This window comes from Neolamprologus brichardi, unplaced genomic scaffold, assembly GCF_056152115.1.
Source record: "Neolamprologus brichardi isolate AB-2024 unplaced genomic scaffold, ASM5615211v1 NODE_ptg000031l+_length_7269946_cov_1, whole genome shotgun sequence".
Taxonomy (NCBI): Eukaryota; Metazoa; Chordata; class Actinopteri; order Cichliformes; family Cichlidae; genus Neolamprologus; species Neolamprologus brichardi.
Window position 1 is genome coordinate 3664393 of NW_028270136.1, and position 27414 is coordinate 3691806.

At 39.2% G+C, this 27414-nt stretch overlaps 2 protein-coding genes across 3 annotated transcripts; both read right to left on the bottom strand.

The window, feature by feature from the left end:
* Positions 1 to 2363: 2363 nt before the first annotated feature.
* Positions 2364 to 10102, bottom strand: LOC102789758 (dual specificity protein phosphatase 3-like). Its single transcript, XM_006805115.3, has 3 exons — positions 9844 to 10102; positions 4680 to 4912; positions 2364 to 4400 (listed from the first exon to the last, which is right to left on the bottom strand). Exons 1-3 carry the CDS (start codon positions 10017 to 10019, stop codon positions 4192 to 4194), a joined length of 618 nt encoding a protein of 205 aa, XP_006805178.1. The 5' UTR covers positions 10020 to 10102; the 3' UTR covers positions 2364 to 4191.
* A 1962-nt stretch (positions 10103 to 12064) lies between these two features.
* LOC102789459 (prolactin-2) lies at positions 12065 to 16304 on the bottom strand. Of its 2 annotated transcripts, none has more exons than XM_035914015.2 (5): positions 16237 to 16304; positions 13957 to 14069; positions 13192 to 13284; positions 12753 to 12935; positions 12065 to 12643 (listed from the first exon to the last, which is right to left on the bottom strand). In XM_035914015.2, exons 1-5 carry the CDS (start codon positions 16274 to 16276, stop codon positions 12470 to 12472), a joined length of 603 nt encoding a protein of 200 aa, XP_035769908.2. In that variant the 5' UTR covers positions 16277 to 16304; the 3' UTR covers positions 12065 to 12469. The 2 variants fall into 2 exon arrangements, with proteins under 2 accessions (XP_035769908.2, XP_006805177.2); XM_006805114.3 differs by having other exon boundaries at positions 13192 to 13287.
* Between the last annotated feature and the right edge of the window lie 11110 nt (positions 16305 to 27414).

Genomic DNA, 27414 nt, shown 5'->3' on the forward strand with positions numbered 1-27414 from the left:
TTATGGCCAGTATAAACCATACCCCACGTACACGTCGAAATGCTGCAAAGCAAGCATCATGGCCAGGGTTTCCTTCTCAATGGTGGAATAGTTGAGTTTATGAGGCTTGAACTTAGCTGAGAATTGGAAATTGGGTGACTGATGCCATCAACTCTGTCTATGAAGTCTTCCATGCGAGGCAATGGATGTGAATCAGGGACTGTGACTGCATTTACCCTCCTAAAATCAGTACAAAAACAAGGAGAACCGTCTGACTTTGGTGTCAGCAGACATGGAGAGCTCCAAGAGCTATGGCCAAACCATTTCCAAGCAGGTACTGTACCTCTTTTTTCATTAACTCCCTCTTGAGCAGGGGGCACCGGTATGCGTGTTGCGGTATGCGACCGTAGCACTGAGCTTTGAATTGATCAGCGGTAATAAAAACCGAGGCCAACAGTGATCTGACAGTGACAATATGTTAAAAACACAACAGCCTTATTGAACGCAGGATTCATTATGTCACCATTTAAAAACTGGATAGACACTTGCTGTTGTATCTCTTTCCTGACCACCTCCATACATACTGATGATGATTTGAACCAAAAATTTCAAATTTGGATTTATCATTTCATGAAACCTGTTGCCACTGATTTTTAGTTCAAACACTCTTTTTTCCCATTTTCCCCTCCCTGCCTTCTTGACAGCCACCAGATCATCTGTAAGGTCCTGTGTCACATCTGGATTCTTCTTCTTGAGTTCATGACTTTAAGATACTGTTCATCTGCTGTGACAGTTTTTTTTGTTGGCTTGTTTTGTTTTGTTGCTTTTAGGCTTGAAACTTCTTCTTTTGCTGCTTCAGACCTTTTTCAGGACACACTGGACATCATGCTGAGATATGCAAACAATTCACCTCATAACTGTTTGGGAATCTCCGTGTTGGTAAAAATACTATTGTGTGGTACTGCATTCTGTATGATGGGATAAAATAAAATGTGCTATTGTGTAACTGCTGCTATTATGTATTGTGTAATCTATTCTAGCTGTGGATCTTGGCATGCTGAGATCTCACACCTGAGATATTTTCCTTTGAAAGAAGCCACACATTAAAGAAAGACAGCCGTGTTTACTTCATTTATTTATTTATGAATATATGAAAAGAGAGCTACAACAATCACCAGTGTCATTGGATAAAGTGCACTTCATAAGAGCAGTGTCATCATCGGAAAGTCTTCTGACATGACCAGTTATATCACCACTACTCAGTAATGCACATGATGATTCACAAGTCACAGGCACACTAATGCACATTGTGACGAATAATGCACACTTAATAATGCACACCATGACTCAGCAGATATACACAGATATACACAGCTGTGTGTACACAGGGCTAAAAGTGTTACTTTGACATGCTGCCGTATAATATAAAACTAGATATAGTTTGACAAAAACACTCATATGAACATACAAATGTGCAAAAGGCGTCGACTGAGAAGCAACTGGCAAACAATTGTCTTGTTTTGGCAGTATTAACATTACAATCAGTTTACAATTACAGAGTTGCTCAGTGGAAGAATTCAAATCTCCCAAAGCTAACATTAAAGGAAGAGTTTGACATTTTGAAAAATAGTTTCATGGTTATGGTGAGAGTTAGATGATTGGATTGATACCACTGGGGCCAATAAGGGAGCACAATTCAACGTCCTGTTAATCTCATTTAGCTGTATTTCAGTTAGAAGCTCAACAGAGTAGTGATGGTAAATGTGATTCTTTTTACTGAATCGAGTTTTAATGAGTCACTCACCAAAGTGAATCGGCTTTTTGAGTCATTTGAGTCAGTTGACCAGAGAGTGCAAAAAATTTACATTTTCACTCAAACTTAATTTGTTTCTCTTTTCATGTAAATCCTACTGCTAAGATGAATGATTCTTAAAAAAAAAAAAAACTATTTTATAGAGCAAAAAAGAACAAAAACATTTCTAAAATTAAGCAATTTCCTATCAAAATTGCTTAATAAACATTTATTTTGTTTATTTGTATTTTATTAGTATTTTCCTTAAATGTGTCAAATATACATTTTCTCATCTAAATGTCCACTGAGCTGTGAGCCAGGGGGCGGTAATGCGCCTTAACATTGGTTGCCAACCAAAAAGAAGAAGAAGCTGTGAGCCAGGAGGGAGGGGGTTAGTGAGTCCTGAGTGATTCACTTACGATTCAGCACAGGAAGGGAGGGGGTGAGTAGCTCAAATGTGCTGTTAGCATGTTAGCAGAGCGATGCTACTGTGAACCGAGGAGCTATTTTCTTGATGTGAGCTTCTACTCAGGGTTTTTTCTTCCAGTTCAGAGCAGAAAGGCTTTTGTTAAGAAACTGGCTGTTGTTTCCCCCCCCCCCACAGTTTTAATTATAAGCTAGATATATTTCTACTAATGGAATTAGTTTGCTAACAGCAACAGGGATGAGTCAGTGTGTCAGTTGGGCTTGTGAATCATGATTCACGAGTCAGTAAAGTGATTCTCGAGTATTGAACAATTCGTTCACGAATCGAACATCACTAAAACAGAGGGCACTTGCAAGATGGTCCTCAATGACTGCAAGCGAAAGGAGTTCAGTGGCTAAAGGAACAACAAATTGAACGGTACCGCCTATCTCTATCCCTTTTATTTTGAAAAATGTGATTTATGGATACCCTCAAATTTTAGATTTGTGGGGGGTTTTCTCAGAAACTGTGAGAACAGTGATTGCAGCAACAAATGAAGCACTGTATCATATCATTATTTAAGCTATACTCCACTACACGCACACGCACAGGAGAAGCTCAAAAAGATATTCTTAACTACTCATAACTATTATACAGCACTGGGATAATGAAAAGGATCATTTGCTGTGGTATCTGGTATTTGTAGTGGGATTAAAAATCAAATCTCTTCATGGTCATGATTCATCTTGTAGCCTGTTAACTGGATTCATGACCCAAAAGTTTATATTTAAGGTTTTTCTGAAACATCAGTGGTAAAAATGGAACCTAAACCATTAAAAAAAGGGAGTATGTTACTGTTGAGCTCTGTATTAGAAGTTCTCTGATACCACGTGTTTGTATACTAAATATGTACAAAGCTACTTTTAGCAGGTAGCTAGCATAGCTTAAAAAATAAGAAAAAGAAAAAACAAAACAAAGGAGCCTACCTTTGCATAACGGTAAACACAAAACTGTAAAGCTCAATATTTAACATGCTTTTCCTTGTTTGTTTAAATTTCTACAAAAATACTATATACCAAAATGTCCAACTATAATTCTTCTGTTATTTATATTAGCTACTGTGCTACAGCGTAGCATTTTCCTTTGTGCTAAGCTAACTGGCAGCTGTAGGTTTGTGTTTTACCGTCAACCTTTTCATCCAACTCTCATAAATAATTAGTTCTTTTTAGCAGGTCCAATAATATTAAAGTACATTAGTTTCTCTTTAATAAAAAGGTAACCATTTGGCAATGTAAAACCTTTTAACATTTCTCTATAAAGCACAATAACTGTAGAATGATGTTTAGACTGAAAAATACTTTTGAGGCAGGCTATCAGATGTGAGGTCAGAATATGTGCACTTACCTAAAGCATATACTAAACATCGATATTGTACATAAGTGTCAGAGTATTAGAAGTTGAAAAATAGCTATTATATCTTTCCAACTAGTGCAATAAAATCATTGATTCAATTTGAAAAATCACAGTATCTACTTGAAGTCCCCTTCGGCAGCGGCTGGCACTGAGACATTTGGCAGTGTTTTCAGGAGAGAAGCCAACACTAAGCGCTCGACCCCACGAGGGCGGAAGAGAAAGGAAGCTTCAATGAGAAAAGGCGATGACAGTATCACACAGCACTATACTATCTAAATTTTTACCACTTCCAACATATATAAATGTATATTAACATTTACTTCGTAATCTTAAAATGTTCTCTGAAACAGTGAGCAACAGGAAAACATTTACGCTACACAGACTGGACCTGAAAAATACGAGGTGAGCTCAGATGAATGTAATATTCACAGACGCGAGACCCTGTAAACATGCTGGGAATTCAGTGTACCCTGTACCCGAATTTACACATTAAATTCCATGTTTAGCAGGCACTCCCTCACATATTTGTGGCTCGTTCAGGCTGTAGAACAAGTAAAAGGACGGGTGTGCGATTAAGCATAAGCATGCTTTCCTGCCTGCCTCATTTGTTCCAGAGCTTCCCCTCAGCGGACAGCCTCTGGTTTAGCCGACAGAGCTGCCGAAGGAAGCCGTCGTTGGGTCCGATCTCTCTTTTCTGTCGGATCATGGCCAGAGCAGTGTGGACGTCCATGTTCTGTTGCAGCATCAGGTAGGCGATAACTAAGGTAGGCGAGCGGCTGTAGCCCTCCCTGCAATGGACGTACACTTTACCTAGAGAGGAAAAGAGATGCAGGTGTTACAGTTTGATCAAAAGCCCTCAAACCTGTGCAAAGTTATCACCTGACAAATCTAATTCTAATCAAATACATGTTGGACTCAAAGTATGAAACTTATGAAACTTGCCACTCCTTTTACAACCTAATGGCAAACATTGTCTTTCTTTTTAGTTCTAGCCAGAGTCTTGACTGGTGAGAACTCCTTGCAGTTAGCGTGATATGACTGTATTTTTTCAAATACTTCACATACATCTGTGTGCTCCTCTATTCTGACCTTTTTTGTTTTTGTATGCCAGAGCCTTCTCGATAAAATCGGCCGCCTCTTCAAAGTAAACGCTGATATCAAAGTGGTCTGTGTCGCTGGCCGGTATGCCGTGGTAGATGATGCCTGTGCCAGCATAAAACTCAGCACTGGTGTTGACGTGCATGAAGGAGTTCCCCTCTGCAGCGTTCAGGATGTGGGTGATGCCCAGGCGCTTCAGGCGCATCACATTTGTCGCCACAAATCTGCATCAAGAAAAGAACAGAAGCAAATATGCAATGTGAAGGGGCCCTTACAGGTTGTACTAAATATCAACGTGACACCACACTAAACACAGTCTGACCCCTCAGACTCAGTGCTTGGACTACTGCAAAAGGTTTTCGTGAAATTTCTACGCTGCGTGGCTTTGGACTCGCCACAATTGCAAACAATGCATGTCATAAAATTTTAATTTTTATGATCTTCTTGTAGTCATCTCTTTCCTCTCAACTCCCAACCAGAAACAGCAGACGACTGTCCTCATTCTGCTGTTGGCCTCTTCCTGTTAAAAACGAGTTCTTCCTCCCCACCACTGCTAAATGCTTGATCTTATGGGATCATCTGATTGTTGGAGCTTTCTCTCTGATACTGTAGGTCCTTTCTGCAGATTACTGTTGCTGTGACACAATACTAGAGAATTAAAATTGAATTTGAAAGTAGAATAAAACAGTAATTATGACTAAAAGAACAAACCCGCCTCCCTTGCTTACTGATGTGCTGCCAGTATCTGTCTTGTCTTTGCACTGTTAGATATGTTTGCTGCACAGAACTACGTCCTTGGCTTTCATTCATCCGCATTTGGTTCCTATTCACTCAAACTTTATCTGCAGCAAGCACGAAGAGTAAACAAAATACCCATTCATGGCTAAATTGGCAGTTAGGTTGCTTTGAATGGCACCATTGTTGAGTTCATCCTAAACATTGGCAATTATCTAATGACAATTTTTTCACATACAGTTAATTCATGAACTGAAATCAGTGCAGTCTGGCTGTGAGGAGGAGTGCTGGGAGTGTCCAGCAGAGGCCAGCAGACGCCAGACTATCGAATGAAATAATTTCAAGGTAACGGTGCTAAAACTGAGAAACTAAATATGGAAACATGGCTCCAGACAAACTGTGATTTGTTTTAAACGATATATTATGGAAGCCCGCTGGCTAAGTGTGACTTAATGGATATAAGCCAACATTAACAACACCTGTGCATTTCTTGCTTTTACAACACAAAACATAATTCATGTTGTTCATTCATTATTCGTTCTGCAACAAGGTATTCAAATTCAAATTCAAATTTTATTTGTCACATACACAGTACGATATGCAGTGAAATGCTTAGACAACTGCTCGTGACCTAAAGAAAAAAAGAAAAGGCTATGAATAAGATAGGAAATAAATATGAAAATTAAAAAGGGTAAATTTAACTAGGAAGGAATAAAATAAAATAAAATATAAGAATTAAGTTCAAAATGAAATAACTGTACAACACAAATTAGAATGAAGGGTAAATTTAACTGGGAAAGAATAAGATAAAATATATAAATTAAAGTTGAAAATGAAATAACTGTACAACAAAATACAGAATACACAGTATAGAAATATATAAGAATGTATGAAGAAATATAAATATATATATATACACAATAACAGCAGCTGTACAAGTATTAACTGGAAATGAGGAATATAATGTCCAGTGTTGTGCAATCCACATTATTTAGTGTCTTGTGCAGTGCAAATATGCTTAAAGTGATTAATAAATGTTAATAAATGTGTTTAATAAAGGTAATAAATGTTTTTCTGAATCAGGTAACTATGGGCTGTAAATCTCTAGAACATTCATGGACTCCATTGATGATTTAAGGTCAAACACGGATTATATCAGTAGTTATAATAGTCAGATCCACCCCTTGCTTTTAGCACCTTCACAAAGGTCCATCCCTAACCAGTGGTTGATATCACGGTGACTGTATTCGTCTTTTATATTCAGTCTATGCTCACTAGCAATTACAGGTTAATGAACCTGAGCTGTTGCTGATGGTGTTTCTTCAGTTTTAACAGATTCTTCTGGAGAACACAAGACTGCAAGCTAAAGAAGGAAGTGTAGTGTCATTCATGTTTCTGTCTCATGTTTCCTTTCCCCATCATATAAATGCACTGCTGTGCCTCAGAGAGATGTGCTTCTTTTCACTGTGAACTTCTGAGACGGCTGCCTCACTTAGCACCTCCTGCCTCAGAGCTAAAAATAGAGCAGACTGCAGACTGGAGCTCAAACTGAACGGCAGCTCAGTGGAATCAGGACAGATACATGAAAGCATAAACACAGCAGCCGAGGAAGAAGGATGCGTGGGTGCATGTTATGTGCAGATATGCTTCCCTTATCTATCCAAGCCTATGTTTGTGAGGAGGACATTAGTTGAGAGGGCTTCTGCTCTGTCCTTCACATATACTAGAGAGGTCTTGCTATGACTCACTGGTCTAAAAAACAAAAGTGCTGCTGTGAAGCTTTTAGAGTCAGCCATGTAAAATTTATTTTCGTTCAAATCTAGAATATTCCTCATTATCATGATTATCTGTCATCTAATAAACATTGTGACTACCTTTTAGAATTGGTGATGTTTATTGGGGGGAAAGAGTGTTTGTGAGCGTGAGATAAGAAGATGCCATGTAGTGTCACGTGTTAGCAGCACTATAGTAAGCTAACACTTAGGCTAGCTATCACAGAGATTATGAATAAAGTTAAACAAATGTCTGATTCCACTGAATCAGAGCCTCTAAAGCTTCATGAACATGCTTCGTGTCATTTGTATAATCACTCTTTTCAAAGATTGTTTCTACCATGGATCAAGCTCCAAAAACTACCCGACATCAACTGAAAGCTTCTTTAACGTGTTGGAGGTCACATCTGCTACAGACTTACTTCTTTTAAACTCCACACATGTAATGAAAGATTTCAGCTAAACATCTGAAGTCTACATTTTGAGACAAACTTGTTAACATCATCGGGGTAAAGTAAAAGTACTTTGGAACATTCCTGTTTGAAAAATGAGTCAAAAATAAAAGTTCAGCTGATGCCATAGATATCACCATTTGAACCTCATTTGAATTTCCTCCTCAGACTTTCTAGCAGGACAAAGATTGTGTTCAAGAACAGGTTTCTGCTATAACATTGTGTATTACAGTTAAAACAAACATTATAATGTTGGAAAAAAGAGAAGTAAAATACAAACATTGTGTCATTGTTTTATTGAGCTAAACATTTTCATAATCACCTGGTTGGATCCCTGGGTTTAACGTGCTAACGTTGTGCACAGAGAAGTTCTGCTTGTGCATAAGTAGCTTATGCACATCTAAATGTTCCACTTATAAGAATCTGAGTAAGTGCAAAAGACATTGTGTGGCCATCTATTTACAACCATCTACCAACTGGGTTAGTTTCTGTTTTAAAAAAACACATTTAACCGATTAATGGCATTTAACCATCTTCTCTGTGCAGAAACAATGTAAACATGTGCGGTCAGACTTCAATCAGCTGTCACCAGGGAGATGAGAGTTTTAACCATGTTTTCTGGGTGTCTTTGGCATCTTGTACTCATCCTTCTAGTGCATGCTTAACTAGGCAAGCTCCTCCCCATGGCGAATGAACTAAGTGTTTTGTCCTATTTCTTTTTTTATGTCTGTCTTGTCTTTCTTCCTCCCCACTGTTGCCACATGCTACTAATACAGATCCTTCACTCTCTATAACAGCGGTCTCCAACCTTTTTTGCGCCATTGACCGGTTTATGCCCAACAATATTTTCACGGACCGGCCTTTAAGGTGTCGCGGATAAATACAACAAAATAAAACTAGTACTGGTACCGAAAAAAAGAAAATTTATTCATAACACACGTGAAAAGACCCAGGAAAACCGAGTAAACGATAAAAACGATAACAACATAACGCTGAAAACCGATAAAAACCCTGAAAACTATACATTTCACACCTGAGCCTCAACTCTCGCGGCCCGGTACCAAACGACTCACGGACCGGTACCGGTCCGAGGCCCGGGGTTTGGAGACCGCTGCTCTATAATATAAAGCCCAATGAGATGACTGGTACTATATTAATAACATTAAACTGAAGTAAATTTAAACCAATCCCTCTATGTTGGCCTGTATTTCACTTTCCTTAACAGCCCTCTATTTGTATTTCAATTGCCGATACGTTTAACTTATAGAGGGGCTTTATGAGCTTTAGGGGAAAGCACTGACTTATGTGATGAATCAGCTCAATTTACAAATTCTGAAACACATTTTGTGATTTTGATTTTCCACTGTACTATAACAGACACCTCTTAGCTTTTCATGTATTTTCAAATTGTACTTTTTGGAGTACTGGAAAATAAATGTGTCCGTCTCTAACTTTGGGTCAACGTCTGTTGTTCAAACGAATAAAACATGATTTCAGACATCCTGGATGTCTGAAGTATAGTTTATCATTTCAAAAAGATTAATTCAACACAGTTCAGTGTGCCATCAATGCTGACCATGCAGAAATCAGTCAAAGTCAGTCAAAGTAGAGCATGCCTCTGTGGATGCTCTGCAGGTTAAGAACATGAGCTATTTATAAACTCCTCCACTCCTACCATTTTTCCCTCTCCCCTCCACCTCTTCAAAACTCAAACAGACTGTGGAGGCCATGGTATGCTGGTTGGTTTCCTGCATCCTTTTATTTTATTTCACACTCAGACAAGAGAAAAAATGGATTTTTAACAAATCTAAACATGTCACATATGTGACAGTGCTGGTTAATAGCAATAAGTCCTTTTAGTAAGCTCAAGCTAAAGTATTCATTCTCTGGTGCGTCTATATCTTTCTACAGCGCATGAGTGAAGCGTGCAAAGCAAACAGATGCAATGGTGTGTTTACATCTTTCATTACTCAGTGAATCCTCTCTGCAGGCTGACCTTTCCTCGTCATATGGGTATAATCTAATAACAATAATAACTTCATTCATATTCTCCATATTTTTCTGTAAGTTTCATAGTGCATCCTGCACGTATGAGCATATTTTCAGAATGATACAGGCTTTTTACAAACACGTGGTCATAATTAAGGATTTGTATTGTCTATAAAAAGCGCTTTATACATGACAACAATGACTCACGCATTGCCGACGTAAATCCTCGGGTAGACCTCGTGGAAGTGTTTTGTTGGCCAGCTGTAGAAGCCGCTTTCGTCCGTCAACAGATCGTTGAGTTGCTGGAGTGACACCTCAAAGCTGGACATGTCGAATCGGTTGGAAGCCGATGTCTTCACCTGTTGGTTATGTTTGTTCTTCATGTCCGAAGCAAAGCAGTGGATCCGCCGAGAAGGAATGAACGTGGCAGATAGGTATCGGCTTACCAGGCTGATGGAGCGCTCTGCTGCTCTGAACAGCGCGCTGCTCAGTGTGGGCTAGATTAAACCCGCCGACAGGGCCGGAGCGCCCGTATGGGCGGCCCTGGGCCAATGGTCCCCACCATGGTGGGAGAGAAAAGAGGAGAAAATTGCATTAGAGTATCATAATAATAATAATTATTATTACATTTTCACACTTTTCTCTCTTGTTTAAATACTCTCAAAGTTCAAACCTTTGTAGAAAAATGTATATATGTATATATATATATATGTATATGTATATATATATATACATATATACAGTAGGGGTGCAACGATACACAAAATTCACGGTTCGGTTCAGTTCGATACTTTGGTGTCACTGTTGGATATTTTACAAAAAAATGTTCATGCTTTTTTAATTTGTCATTTATTCAAATTATAAATATATATTTTAACTCAAAAGTACAGTTTTTAAATTTAATGTTGCTGAAACAACAAAGTAATAAAAAAAATCTTTGGAAAAGAGAGTTTATTACAGAGAAATGTCTCTTTCCAAAATAAAAGCTATACTATACGCTTCTTCTGGGCTATATTCTCAGCAGCATATTAAACATATCAGGTCCACATAAGGAGAATCATGTGCTAACGGCTGTCTAAATGACTCGGGTAAAGTTTGTAGCATGCGTGCTTGTTGTTTTTGTCTGCTTCCACTTGTCTTTGCACTAGGATGATGTCGGTGTATATATATTAGGGGTGCAACAATACTCATATCGATATTGAACCGTTCGATACAGTGCTTTCGGTTCGGTACGCATATGTATCGAACAATACAAAATTTTTAATTTATTTTATCAACTTTCCTTCTGACGGTGCTGTCTGTGTTGAGCGCTCAGTGGATCTGCGCTCGACAGTGCAGCCTAGGCGGAGTAGTCGAACACAGATTCACTGAGCGCAGCGCAAGCTAGCGAGACAGAAGTTAAGCTCTCCTTGCAACATGGCAAATTGAACCTCCCCCACCCTCATTCAGATCTGGCGTTTGGAACTATTTTGGTTTTCATGTGACGTATGACCCTGAAGGTAAGCGCGTCATGGACAAAAGTAAAACAGTATGTTGGATGTGCCAGCAATGCTCAATTACATTGGTGGGAATTATATATATGCATATATATATATTGCAACTGTTATCATCATTGTGAGTCAGGTCAAGTTGATTTAAACTTATTTGCTAGCTTCTCAGCCTGTGGCACAGCCCGTCTGGCTTTGTGTAAATATTGTAGTTTGTGCTTGAGTATTGTCAGCAACAACCTAGGGTTTTATTAGCCTGTTATTTAGCGGCTACCTTTGTTTTTAGACAGTCTATACACCTATAGCACCTAGCTTCAGCTGATGACCTTAGCACAACACCCTATCTTCCAAATATGGTCGTTTCTGGCTCGAATACTGCTCTACATAAATACTGTCAAATTCATCCATCCATTCGCTTCCGCTTATACTTTCAGGGTCGCGGGGGGCGCTGGAGCCTATCCCAGCTGTCATAGGGCGAGAGGCAGGGTACACCCTGGACAGATCGCCGGTCTGTGGCAGGACCAACACACAGGGACAGACAACCATTCGCACTCACATTCACTCGCAAATTCACACTTAGTGGCAATTTGGATTATCCAATTAACCTATCACACAAGCTGCATGTCTTTGGACGGTGGGAGGAAGCCGGAGTACCCGGAGTAACCCACGCAAACACAGGGAGAACATGCAAACTCCACACAGAACACCTCTGTGAAATGTCTGTGAGGTCCGTCTTTTATATACAGTCTATGGTCACCAAGAAATTTGAGTGTATTCCTATTCTTTCCACAGGTATTGCATTTCCCATGAAAAAACAAACAAACACATAAATAACAGAATTTCACCGTGCAAGATTTTTTTTTTTTATTGAAATACCGATTTTAGTTAGTTTACTTAAAAGTCACTGAATTCACAAAGCTTTTTAAAAGACACGACTCAAGTCAAATGCTGCAGTTTCTCATCAACTAAGCACTAGTTAGGAAGAAAACATAACTCTTCATTGAAGCCGTAGATTTCAGCTTTAGTAGATTAGCTTTCAGGGGATTCTGCTGCAACAGAAGGAAAAGACAAGGAGGAGTCACAGATTTTACACACAGAATCAGCTCAGTGGAAGGTAAGATCACTGTTTTACTCACTGTGCTAAAAGTCAAACCAGGGATAGTTTCCTGTGTGCGTGCCTTATAATTCTTCCTTATCCTTAATCCCTGAAGCCTAAAAAACTTACTAATTAGCAAACCAGATAATATCTAAGACAGCAAATTTCTATCATGAGCACTTCTCTATTTGATAAGCAATAGAAGCTGTAAGAACGATCTTTTCACAGATTCAGGCTGGACAGCCACTCTTCAGCACATCTGGGGTTGCATGTTTGCTGCCCGGCAGCGCAGGACTTTCAAGAAGCTGTCGATCTTGTGAGAGTCCCGGCGAAAGCAGGACAGCAGTTTGGTAATCTTGTCCTGGCCGATCTCATTGGTTTCTATGAATGGAAGTGAAGTGATGGTCTGAGCAGCTGGACCCATCTGGACACAAACAGAGTCCGGGAAAAATTATTTTCATTTGACTTTTTTAAAAAATATTCTTGGTTCAAATAAATGTATATTCAGAAATTATTGTTTGCAGCCCACACGCCTTGCTAGATAGTATATCCAGGCCATCCTTGAGGTCTTTGGAGTGCTCCTGCATCTTCTGGATAGTTTTGGATAAGGTGCTTTGGGCTGAGTACGGGAGGACATTAGTAGAGGAGGACAGGACTACAAGAGGGTCCGACCAAGCCTGCAGGAGGGAGCGAGCCAGGGACAACAGATCTGACTCCTAGAGGAGAAATCAAAACAATAAGGTGAAGGAGATTTGGGGAAAACAGAGGAAAACATGTGTGCATATATGTCTCAGTGAGATGAAGACACCTTTGTTCTCGTTGGCTTTAAACTACTGTTTGAAGGGGCTCTTGAATAAATTGTGCCTTGTGTGAGCAGAGATGCAGAGATATTGAAGATATCAGAGATATGACATAGCAACAGTGTGACAGTAGGCAAGGCTGCAAAAAACAAGATGAAGTAAAATGACTTACTGATACTTGAAGTGCTTGTTCCTTGTCAGTGGGGGTCTGCAGAGAGGAGGTGTGGCACGCGTGAACCCTGTCTATAGGGAATACCTCAGAGCCCTGCTGTTCAAATGAATGGGACAGATCAGACAGATTGTTCAGGCTTTAGCATGCTGACTTTTATTGATCAGTGATAGCAATAACACTGAGTGCAATACTCTTTTCTGGCATTGTTGTATTATACTCAATTGTAAATAGCATTTTTATTCTATTTTATTCTATTCTATTGTGTACATTATCTTATTCTTATCTTATTCCAGTGTTTTTCTAATTTTTCTATATAACTTTGCACTATCCACTTTTCAGCTCAATTCAGTAAAACTTTATTGATCCTGAAGGTCGACCCATGAAGGAAACGGGGTTAAGGCTGCCGACCTTTTGCCAGAGCCATCTTACCCTTCCGACCATACATACTTTCTGCTGTTAAATAACAAATTTCCCAAGTGTGGGACTAATAAAGGTTATCTTAACTTATCTTATAACCAACAACTGCTTGGCAGGCTTTAATTCAACACAAAGGCTGCTGCTTTTTCAAGAGTTTAACCAAATGTTGTAACTTAGAAAACTGCTAATGAGGCAGCTTCAAGCAGACCCACTGCACTGCATGTCGAGCTAATAAGGAAGCATCGCTGATCAGGGTTTAAACAGGAAGTTTGTGTTTTTTATGTTTAGGGAGACTGTGACATTTTATTTACAGTGCAAACACAGACAGACACACACACAGGTACAGACCAGCTCCTGGGTGAGCATCGTGCTGAGCGCGTGCAGTTTGTCAGATTGTTGAGAGGCTCGATAGATGAGGTCGTTGATGGGGACGGCTCTGCACATCGTCACCACACACAACACTGTGAAGCATGAAAAGATGAGGCAGAGTTAGAGGAACAGCTGCAGGGCCACAGTTTGGTGTCCTTTTGCCTTTTTCCCTTTTATTTAATAAGTACACTCCTCAAGCAGTCTTTCAGCTACGGAGCCCCGCAGGGGACATGGGAGAAAAAAAAATTAAGACGGACTTTTGCGAGATCTCGCAAAAGTTTTAGCCACATTCTTCGGAGGCCGCCAGCTCGAAGCCGACCGGGAGGTCGAGGCACGATATGCCGGGATAGCGGTGTTCCTCCCGGCTGTAGTAGGTCTGTGCTAATTACCAAGAACGTGCTGGAACCAGTTTATAATGAGAAACATGGCAGAGGGGCTTTGAATGGATGCAACAGGACGTAATTGCAGTTTGTGTGTGTTTGTGTGTGTTGGTGGAAAACGTCCCTCCTTGCTCTTAATTGACTGAATAAATAAAAACATTAATGTTCTGTAAGAGCACGGTGGCACCTGCAGGTTCACGTGACTGACCAACAGCGTCTCAGGTTTTCTTCTCAAGTTTCCAGCTTCAACTTTTCTACTCTTTATATTTGTTGTTCTTTTAAGTCTGAAATGGTTTTTACAGGTTCTGTTTTTTCTTAAATCCAACTAAATTGAAGATTTGCAGTCAGAGTTCGTCAGAAACAGAAACACTACTGCAGGTTAATCATGACCTTCTGGCTTCTGCTTGTTCTTCTTGCCCTCAGCGTTCATCAGCATACCCAGTTGTGCTTGTCTATGAAGCCAAATGACACAAATAAACTACAGACATAAAGACCTGGAGCTCTGATTAGTTTTCTAATTCTAAATTCAGAGAAACCAAGCTTATTGTACTTTGTATATAACTCTTAGAAACATGGTGTCAAATGAGATGTTTACTATTGATGTCATTACCTTGGCCAAAACGGTGACACTGTGAAGATTTTTATTCAGGTGTCATTTAACACTCACATTAAAAACATGTCGGACTGCTATCTTTCATCTCCTACAGTTTAGAAAACTGTGTGTTCAAGTTGTATTTTCTGTTTTCAGCTATTAATCAGGTTGTTGTAAAACCTTGAAAAACCTTCGGCTGAAAAGACGACAACAAGAAGCAGAACAGGGACTAGAAAGACGGTTCATATTAATTTTTCTTCATTGGCTCACATTTAAAATGGAAATGGACTTAAAAGAGTAAATGGTTACACTCACTTGTTCCTTAAAGTACGGAGCCCCGCAGGGGACATGGGAGAAAAAAAAATTAAGACTGACTTTTGCAAGATCTCGCGAAAACTTTTGCGAGATCTTGCAAAACAAACTCGGGATCTCGCAAAAGTGGACCTCCCGTTAGCTTCGAGCTAGTGGGTGTCAGATCTCCGAAAACGTCGGAGCACTTTTGCAAATATGTGATGTCTTGTAAACCGAGCAGATATCTGACGTTTACACAACTACATTCATGCCTCAAAATATCTTAAAAGTGTATTTTGTGACCCAGAAAGAGGAATATTACAACTAAGTAGCTGCCGCCATTGTTGGAATTCAACTTTTGCGAGATCCCGAGTTTGTTTTGCAAGATCTCGCAAAAGTCCGTCTTCATTTTTTTTTCTCCCATGTCCCCTGCGGGGCTCCGTATTCAGCTACATTTGAACCTGTTCTATAAAAGGTCTCAAACAAATAGCTGTAAAAGTTTAAAATAAAAGTTTTCATTTATCATTATTATCAGCGCTGTCCTCTTAAGGGCTGCCAAACCAACAATAACAGAATTTGAGCAAAGCCGTGGCTTTATACTCATAACATTATTAAATCTGGTGCAGTGAATCATAAATAAACAAAAAATACATGCAGGTTATTTCACATCTTTGTAAATAATTTTTCTAAGATGAATGATTGAAGGAATAATTTTTCATATCATATATATACTACATCTCTGATGTATGGTAATTTTTTTTCTTCCAAATCGATCACATTTAAATGAATATTTGTGCAAGATATTTCTGAAATGTGGTTGCTAAAGACCAAAACTTTGATTGTGAGCTGGTGAGCAAACTGGTCATATTGGTTCTAACTGTAATTAAGCTAAAATCTGTAGAATCTCAGGTTTAATGTTTTTCATTTCTTTACATTTAAGCAAGTAAATGATGTGTAGAGCACTGTAAAGCTTTGTATTGGCTGAGCTCTTCTCACCCATCATGAGGTTGCCTCCCCTGATTCTTCTCTGAGCCATCTCTCTTCTTTTGCCGTCAGCTTCTGGTTCCTCGTCTTCTTCTCACTTTTGCCTTTTGCTCCTTTGTGCCTCCATTTTATAATTTCTCGGCTCCGGTCGTTTGGTTATGCAGCAGCAGGGTGACTCTGCTAATTACCAAGAACGTGCTGGAACCAGTTTATAATGAGAAACATGGCAGAGGGGCTTTGAATGGATGCAACAGGACGTAATTGCAGTTTGACAACTCTGTGTGTGTTTGTGTGTGTTTGTGTGTGTTGGTGGAAAACGTCCCTCCTTGCTCTTAATTGACTGAATAAATAAAAACATTAATGTTCTGTAATAGCACGGTGGCACCTGCAGGTTCACGTGACTGACCAACAGCGTCTCAGGTTTTCTTCTCAAGTTTCCAGCTTCAACTTTTCTACTCTTTATATTTGTTGTTCTTTTAAGTCTGAAATGGTTTTTACAGGTTCTGTTTTTTTCTTAAATCCAACTAAATTGAAGATTTGCAGTCAGAGTTCGTCAGAAACAGAAACACTACTGCAGGTTAATCATGACCTTCTGGCTTCTGCTTGTTCTTCTTGGCCTCAGCGTTCATCAGCATACCCAGTTGTGCTTGTCTATGAAGCCAAATGACACAAATAAACTACAGACATAAAGACCTGGACCTCTAATTAGTTTTCTAATTCTAAATTCAGAGAAACCAAGCTTATTGTACTTTGTATATAACTCTTAGAAACATGGTGTCAAATGAGATGTTTACTATTGATGTCATTACCTTGGCCAAAACGGTGACACTGTGAAGATTTTTATTCAGGTGTCATTTAACACTCACATTAAAAACATCTTTCATCTCCTACAGTTTAGAAAACTGTGTTCAAGTTGTATTTTCTGTTTTCAGCTGTTAATCAGGTTGTTGTAAAACCTTCAGCTGAAAAGACGACAACAAGAAGCCGAACGGGGACTAGAAAGATGGTTCATGTTAATTTTTCTTCATTGGCTCACATTTAAGTCAAAAAATGGACTTAAAAGAGTAAATGGTTACACTCACGTGTTCCTTAAAAGACTTGTTTAGGAAGGAACAAAATTAAGATTAAGGAGTATGTTCTTTTGGCTCATGAAGAATTCCTACAAATCCACATATATAATGTTGTAATACAATACAAACTGTGCTAATGAAATATGTAGAAAACTTAATCTAGAAACAACAAACAAAAGACAACAGACTGTGCAAAATGTTAACCCCACCCCCACTCAAGGCGTAGTCGATAATCCGCCCTGCTGGGATGGTCTGGGATAGGCCGATGACTGTAGAACTGATCCACATTCATTGGTTCAAATACTCACCTGACACGTCTGCTTGAACTGAAAGATGTTTCATACTGAAGTCTTAATATAAAGTTGAACTTGCACTAACTGCTAAATTTAAACACACCAGTTTAAGTCTTCGATGATTTTGCTGTTAATTGCAATTATACTACAAAAGGGGAAACTTTTTTTTTATTTTATTTTAAGAAATAAAAACGATTCCAGTTGTGAAACAGAAAAAAACCCTGAGGGTTTTGAAGATATGTGAGTGCCAGTGTTTTTATAGAAAAGTGCAAACTTGATGTAATCAGAATGAGGAAGAGAAAATGGGGCGTTCAAGACTCTAATGTGACAAAATGTATCACTATCTTAGTTGACAAAATAATTTTGGTCAGTGTTGATGTGATTCGATAAAAGTTTGTTGACTGATTAGTTGGGCTTTAACATGATAAACAGACAGTTGGTTACATAGTGGAACAAAGGAGGTGTTACTGCTGTAAACGGGCCTCTGTACACCTGTGGAGATGTTTCATTCATGATTTATGATCAAAGTTACTGTTAAACATTCATATTTTTACATTTCTGACTAATTTGCTGTTACTAATGTTATATCCTCCCAATTCTTCCGATCTTTGGGCTGAAGGAAGGACACTCGGTGTAAAAGCTCAATCAACAATCTTTTATTCCACACAATTCAACACTTTATGAGCATAAACCATCCGGATGGGGAGACATGCATGCAGAGGGTCACAGCAAATCTCAAACTGGTGGAGGGTTACTCAAGCTCTTATAGCCTCTAGTGGCCCCCACCTAGTCGTAAAAGCCTAAACATTCACATTCTTTCTCTCACACTAAGTTATGACCTCGGCTCCTTGTTTTTCTGCTCCCAACAAGGTGGTGGGGTGGGAATGTGCTCCGTCTCCTCTGCTATCAGAGCACCAAGGCCCCGACTCTCTGCACACAATATTCTCTTCTTAACTCAGCAGTATAATGCATCATAAAACAATATCATCCATTCACAATAAATCAGCAGTCTAATGTAATACAAATCAGTTTAACAAATTCAATAGTTATCACCTTCTTCTAATTCAGGAAAATAATGTAAACTAAAACTACATAATAATTCACAATCATTAATCAGGGGTATAACATGGCATAAGATGATATTATAATCCCACACTAAACATCAAACAGGATTTACATGTTTTTCAGAAAACTGCTTCTTAACTCAGATAAAACTGAGGTCATTGTACTCGGCGCTGAAAAGCTTAGAAATATGGTATCTAACCAGATTCTTACTCTGGATGGCATTACCTTGGCCTCCAGTAACACTGTGAGGAACCTTGGAGTCATTTTTGACCAGGATATGTCCTTCAACGCACATATTAAACAAATATGTAAGACTGCGTTCTTCCATTTGCGCAACATCTCTAAAATTAGAAATATCCTGTCTCAGAGTGACGCTGAAAAACTAGTTCATGCATTTATTACTTCCAGGCTGGACTACTGCAATTCATTATTATCAGGATGTCCAAAAACTCCCTGAAAAGCCTTCAGTTAATCCAAAATGCTGCAGCAAGAGTCCTGACAGGGACTAGAAAGAGAGAGCATATTTCTCCTGTTTTGGCTTCCCTTCATTGGCTTCCTGTTAAATCCAGAATTGAATTCAAAATCCTGCTCCTCACATACAAGGTCTTAAATAATCAGGCCCCATCTTATCTTAATGACCTTGTAGTACCATATCACCCTATTAGAGCACTTCGCTCCCGCTCTGCAGGCCTACTTGTTGTTCCTAGAGTATTTAAAAGTAGAATGGGAGGGAGAGCCTTCAGTTTTCAGGCCCCTCTTCTGTGGAACCAGCTTCCAGTTTGGATTCAGGAGACAGACACTATCTCTACTTTCAAGATTAGGCTTAAAACTTTCCTTTTTGCTAAAGCATATAGTTAGGGCTGGACCAGGTGACCCTGAATCCTCCCTTAGTTATGCTGCAATAGATGTAGGCTGCCGGGGGATTCCCATGATGCATTGAGTTTTTCCTTTCCAGTCACCTTTCTCACTCACTATGTGTTAACAGACCTCTCTGCATTGATCATATCTGTTATTAACCTCTGTCTCTCTTCCACAGCATGTCTTTATCCTGTCTTCCTTCTCTCACCCCAACCAATCACAGCAGATGGCCCCGCCCCTCTCTGAGCCTGGTTCTGCCGGAGGTTTCTTCCTGTTAAAAGGGAGTTTTTCCTTCCCACTGTCGCCAAAGTGCTGCTCATAGGGGGTCATATGATTGTTGGGTTTTTCTCTGTATCTATGAAGCGCCTTGAGGCGACTTTTGTTGTGATTTGGTGCTATATAAATAAAATTGAATTGAATTGAATTGAAAACAACACATTTTAAATCCTCTCCACACTTCTGAGCTGTAGTGTAGATTGCAATGATAGTTCTCTATTATAGAAGATGATGTAGAAGTATGAGGACAGGGAGACGCTGTTAAAACGTTATGAGCTGTCTTGCTGCAGAGAAAGTGGAGTCTGTCATCCTTGAAATGCTCCCTATAGGCAGCTGGCAGGACTGAACGATGCTCTGCCTCTGTGCTCAAGTACAGACATCGGCCTTAAGCAACCATGAGCCACTGATGAGCGTGACAGATCAGCAAGCAGCATAAAGTGGACTTGTTAGGGAGAGTTAAAACACGTCAACTCAGTTTTTGATGATAGACACAACAAAAAAATCCTGATCAGATACAGACACATGCACACAAAACACACGACTGTTTAAAAGTTTGGAGTCAGCTTGTTTGGATCCCTGCACTTTTCTGTGACAGTGTCTGAGTGCCTTCAGACAGCCTGCAGTAGCCCCGTCTCCTGGAGCCCACAGTGTTTATCCTGTATTCATAACTATCTGCAAATAATCCTGTGAAACTTTACCACAGTGTCTCATGATCACTCTGTTGTTTCCTAACAGTACACCTGTGTAGATATTTCACTAAATCTCATTCGTTACTTATGGTAAATGTTACCAGTGATTGTTTATATTTCTTTACATTTCCAATAATTTAGTAAAACATAAAAGAGAATTTCACTGTTGTGAGAAAATAAGACGTTTCTAATTCACTTCAGACTTTTGAGCTGTAGTGTAGATTGCAATGACGGTGTATGACCCAGCGTTTTCTGTTTTGTTAATCTTTGATTTCTTGACGTCTTTGTTTGTTCGTAGGTTTTGGTTCTGTGTCAGTATCGGGTCTGAGTTTTCCAGGTGTCCCTTTTAGTTCAGTGTCAAGTCTGTGTCTTGTGAATTGTCTTTTGTTTCCTGTTTTACTTTGAAGGTTCATGTCTGATGTCAGTGTGTTCAGTTTTGCTTCCCCTGTCTCGTCTTGTCAATTACTCCCAGCTGTGTTCCCCACCTGTTTGTAATCTCCCTGTATTCTTTTGTAAGTCATGTCTACTCGTGTAGTTGCTGGTCTGTGTGTGAGTCAACTGTGAACCTACTGCGTATCCTCTGTGTGTTTTCCCTGCCGTCCACCTTCCTATGCCTCTGCTCACCCTCCTTCATGTTCATGTTCATGTTTGCTGTTTAGTTTTTCCCAGTTCACATTATCTTTAGTTCTGTTTTGCCATTTTTCACCTTGTGCTTTATTTTACAATAAACCACCTTCACATCTCAGCGAGTGTCTGCACTTGGATCCTCATTTATTTTCTCCACACGGCTCATCCCATGTGACAGTGTATGGTTATGATATAGGAGTACCAGGACAGGGAGCCACTGTTAAAAAGTTATGAGCTGTGTTGCTGCAGAGAAAGTTGTTCACTCTGGTGGTTCTTTGAGTTTCTAAAAGTTGAATGGGATGCAGTTTGCCCCTCTGTGGAACCAGGTCCCAGTTTGAATTCAGAACACAGACACTCTTCTTCTAAGATTAGACACAAAACTTTCTTCTTTAATAAATATTTATTTATAGTTACAGATCAATCAGCTGTCCGGGACCCATCCTTACAGGCTACAACTGCTGGTTAACCTGCCATCACGCACTGAGCACTTCTTGTCTTTCCCTCTGAGTGAGTTAAAATATCACAACTGCATCTCAGTAACATTTTTCTGTGCTCTCCCATCAGGTGTCAGGTTTCTTCCTGTTCAAAGGGAGTTTTTCCTCCTCACTGTCCCCAAGTGTTTGGTCAGAGAGGATTGTTTGATCTATTACTGTAGGGTTTTTACTTTATAATATAAGACGATTGTTATTGGTGCTATGTAAATCAAATGGACTAAAATTCAACTTGAATGTGACTCCTAATCAAACCTAAAGTCATCCCAACCCATGTGAACATTCAGCAGCTTCTTCCTGAGGTCCTCCTCAGCTCCAAACCCACCAGTGGAGGCGCTGTTTAACAACCAGCAGCTGTTATACTTAGTTTATAATTTAATAATTTCATTATATGAAAATAAACTGTTTGAAAATAAGCATTTTAAAAAAGATTGTTTCATTGTATGGTTTATTCTTTATGTATGTAAGTTCTTAAACTGCATACATGTATATATGAATAACTCACTCATGTGCTGACATGTTAGCGTACTGAGAACCTGTTTCTCATATGGACACATTACACTTTTACGTTTCCTCACCTCATTCATCATGCAATACAATGTTAATATTTTGTGAAGCAATGATGGATTTATTTCTTTATTCTATATAACTAGAAGAACACTTGAAAATCCAAGGAGCTGGTGGTAGACTTCCACAGGCACAAACATCCTCCACTGTAACCGCTTAACATCCAAGGTATGGACATCGAGGCTGTGGACAGCTACAGGTACCAGGTGTTCATCTGAACAACAAACTGGACTGGACTCATAATTCAGACGCCCTCTACAGAAAAGGGCAGAGCAGGCTGTACCTGCTGCGAAGACTCAGGTCTTTTGGAGTGGAGGGCCCACTCCCGAAGACCTTCTATGACTCTGTGGTGGCCTCAGCCATCTTTTACGGTGTGGTCTGCTGGGGCGGCAGCATCTCTGCCGGGGACAGGAAGAGACTGAACAGGCTGATCAGTTCTAGGATGCCCTCTGGACCCGGTGGAGGTGGTGAGTGACAGGAGAATGGTGGCTAAGCTGTCATCCCTGCTGGACAACATCTCCCAGCCCATGCAGGAGACTCTGACAGCACTGAGCAGCTCCTTCAGTGGCTGCAGCACCCACGGTGTGGGACGGAGAGATTTCACAGGTCCTACTGCTGTCAGACTCCACAACATGCAGACAGACACACACACACATCCAATGCACAATGGTAACTTTCACCCTGTTTCACCCTGTGCAATATTACCAAGAGCAATTTTCTAACATAACAAAGTATTTTAATCTATTTTGTATAGTATGTTATTCTATTTGATCTTATTCTATTCTATTAGGTTTGTTTGTACTCTCTGCCGTGACCAAAACATTTCTCACATGTGGAACTAATAAAGGTTTATCTTATCTTAAATAAAGCTATTGTCTCCAGCAAGATAGGCAGAGTTTCTAAAACTGTGTGTCTCTGTTTCCTGACCCTTTGACTGTGAGGTCTTAATGCATTATAATATAATATAATATAATATAATATAATATACTATAATATAATATAATATAATATAATATAATATAATATAATATAATATAATATAATATAATATAATATAATATAGATAAACACATCAGTGCTAAGCTCTGTTTAGAGGCTAATTACAATGATCTGTGTACTTGAACTGAAACCTTAAAATGAATTGTCCTCCTGAGGTCTTGATATGAAGTCAAACTTGTGCTGACTAATAAATTTAAACACATTATTTTAACTTTAGGTTGATTTTGCCTTCTCTGCAAGGTGGGTGCTTTGACAACAGTCAAATAATTAGTCATTTAATTATTTATTATCAGACAATCCACATGGTTTTTAGAAGCATCCTGTTAGCAAAAGTTAAAAAAAAACCACTATCAAAATATCTCAGTGTTAACGGCTATTATTACATCAGTGTTATATGAATTAATATAACTGCTGCAAATGTTTAAGGTTGGGTTCACCTTTCACCATCTAAGAAAACGATGATATGTGTGTCCTCATAAGGATAAAGATCTGTGTTGGTGTGTGGGACTACACCCTACAGGTTTACAATGTTAAATGATAATTATGAGACAATGTAGTTCAGGTCATTTTACAGAGAAACGTGAAAGTAATATAACAAGTAATGTAATGAATTACTTTCTCCTGGGAGTAGTTACTGCATCACCTTTAAGAAGGCAGTTCTGTGTAATATGTGTAGTACATGACTTTTTTGAGTAATGACCAACACTGATCACATAAATGCATAAATGTAATGTTTTTGCTGCTTAGCTATAGTGGTGACTCTCAAAGCTGAGCCAATGAGAGCCCAGTGAGAAATCACAAGGATCAATTAGGAATTAAATCAATAAATGATATCAAAAATGGAATCAGAATCGCTACATTTTTTTTATTAATCCATAATCCCTTTGAGTTGCTTGGGTTTTCCTTTGATACTTCAAGAAGACGAGATCAAAATCCAAACTTCTCCAAACATTACCGAACACAGGGACTTTTTCTCAATGAGCGCATCCCGTAAAAGTGGTTATGTTGTAATATGGAGTGCTATGCCTATCTACTCGTGATGTTTGTACCCCGGCAACCCAATTTTCAGACGAATGTCAGTTTTTTATTTACTCATGTAGGCTAAAAAGATACATATTAACTCAGTCATAGTGCTAATTGTTACAGTTAAACGGGTTCTTCTGAAGATCCCAGGTGTGCAAGTATAGGATCACCATTTTTCCATGTTTCCTTTCCCCATCATATAGATGCACTGCTGTGCCTCAGAGAGATGTGCTTCTTTTCACTGTGAACTTCTGAGACGGCTGCCTTACTTAGCACCTCCTGCCTCAGAGCTAAAAATAGAGCAGACTGCAGACTGGAGCTCAAACTGAACGTCAGCTCAGTGGAATCAGGACAGATACATGAAAGCATAAACACAGCAGCCGAGGAAGAAGGATGCGTGGGTGCGTGTTATGTGCAGATATGCTTCCCTTATCTATCCAAGCCTATGTTTGTGAGGACATTTGTTAAACTCTAGCAGACAGTGCTTCTTGTCTGTCCTTCACATATACTTGAGAGTTCCCTCCTGAAATGTACAGCCATTACTCACCGGTCTTAAAAAAGTGCTGCTGTGTTGCTTTTAGATTCAGAAAATCAACTTTCTAGAATATTCAAAGGCAGTTCTTTTACAACAGAATTTATTTGTTTCTCAAATGAAAAACTAAAGGTTGAAAAGCACTAAAGTGGCAGTCACCCGAGGCAGCGATTATTAAAAGATCATTAAAAACTTTTAAAAACAGTTTCAGCGCAATGTGAACCTGAACTGAAATATTTCAGCGATCTCACTCATTCCCAGAAGAGCCTGGAGCCAAAGAAACACAATTTTTCTCCTGGACTTTGGACAGGAAAGGAAGTTTAATGAGATTGGCCTCAAATTTGAAAGAACTGTTGCATCAAGATTAGTTTTTTACCATGTCCAACAGTGTCAAAGACTTCTTTAAAAAGACAAGTGGGGATAATACTGAGGTGACACATAGAGGGCTTCGGATATTCTGAATCCTGATGAGATTCTTTATTCCCCTTCTGCTCCCAAATAACTTGCCGCTACTTTAATTCCCAAAAATGAATAGTTAATGCACGTAGCAGTAAATGATGGATGAAATAAGGTGGACATGACTTTTGGCAGTTTAAACTGCAGGCAGACCATTCACAGTCATATTCACAGCTATAGGAAATTTATAATCACCAATTGATGCTACTTTCTAAAAATTAAATTTTTAGATAATTTTTTTTATGATTACTATTGGGATGTCAGTTTTTCTCATCAAACCTTTACAGAAATGTTACTTCAGGGTCACAATTTGTTTCTCTGTTAAAATAAAATAAGATCTTAGTTAAACACTGAGACCTGGAACCATCAGTTTGACTGTCTTTGCTTTTAAAACAATTATATAGAATTTGAAATGCTCTGAAAGGAGGGATCTCCTGTTTTTTCCAAGAACAGGCCTTTTTTAATCCCTATATATGAATAATGACTTATAACCACTTATATCGTCATGCTACATATAATAATTATCTCCACACACACACAAAAAAAACATTGTTCTCTCAGTTGGCAGCTGTACATGGAGTTTAAAATAAAGCAGGTCTGTGCATTTTTATCCAAAAGCCTAAAAGCAAAGAGGTGAACCAATTTTTTTTTTCAAGTTTAAAAATATTGCTGCCAGTTTGCCAGTGGCTCAGTCACATTAGAGTGAACATAGAACTGCAGCTTTTTGTGATTAGGAAACATCGATGGCTGCTCAGAAATCTTTGGTGACCAATTGCAAGTAGTTGCAATCAGCACGAGTGCGTGCACTGATAAGAGTGATCCATCAGGTACACCTCTCTTTGCAGTGTGGGGCTCAACGGCTGTATTCTACTTATGCTCCAAAATAAAAACAAGGTTGTTGAGCGCCCTCTGCAGTCGTCCAGAAATAGTGACATTGTTACTCTGCAGTAATTATGTCAACTGGAACATTTTAAGGACGATTTGTGATTATTTTTTTTAAATTTGATGACTTTGGATGGAATGAGCCATGTACAGTCCCAGCCCACCACCAATGCATTTGTGTCACTGACAATGCTTCTGTAGTCAATTCAATTCAGTTTCATTTGTACATCGCCAAATCACAACAGTCACATCAAGGTTTTATTGTAAGGTAGAGACGCTACAAGAATACAGGGAAAAACCCAACAATCAAGCAACACCAATCAAGCACATGGCGACAGTGGGAAGGAACTCCAGCAGAACCAGGCTCAGGGAGAAGCAGCCATCTGCTGCTACCAGTCGGAGTAAAGGAAGGAACATAGGACAAAATACACACTGTGGAAGAGAGCCTGTGATTAATAATTAAAAATTAAGGCCAGCATGTTAATTAATGAAATGCAAAATGGAGTAGAAACACAGTGCATCAAGCCCCAAGCAGCCTAGACCTATTGCAGGGTAACTAAGGAAGGATTCAGGGTCACCTGCTCCAGCCCTGCCTATATGCTATATCAAAAAGCTTTGAGTTTAAAGTCTTAAGCCTAATCACAAAAGTTGTCTCCCATATCTAAATTGGGAGATGTTTCCACGGAAGAGAGCCCTGAAAACTGGATAATTGGAGGTGAGCCTTCCTCCCTCCAAGACATCTACAGGAAGCGGTGCCTGAGGAAAGCGGGGAGGATCATCAAGGACTCCAGTCGCCCCAGCCAGAAACTGCTCAGACTGCTTCCATCAGGAAGGAGGTTCTGCAGCATCCGGTCCTGAACCAGCAGACTGAGAGAAGCTTTTTCCACCAGGCCATCAGACTGCTGAACACTTCATAGACACCTCACCTCCACTACTGGAACTTCAACATTATGCACTCCAGACTGTACATTAATGCCACTGTTTTGCACATGTCTCAACCAACTCTGTATATTTTTATATATTTTATTTTATTGTTTACTCTATTTAATTTGTAAAATATAACACACACACATGTAGAAAAACATATTTAGTATACACATTCAGTAATATACTCTTATATTGTACATATATTTATTCATATAATTCTCAGATTTAGCCATTCTTATATTTTGCTTGTTTTACGTTATTGTATTTTTGCTCTGCTGCTTGTGAAGCTCGTACACAAGAATTTCACTCACATGTACTGTACCAGTGTACCTGCACATGTGATGTGACAATAAAAGTGATTTGATTTGATTTGAAAACTGAAGGCTGTGCTTTCCATTCAATATCATAGGGAAAAGCAAATTACTCTATTGGAGT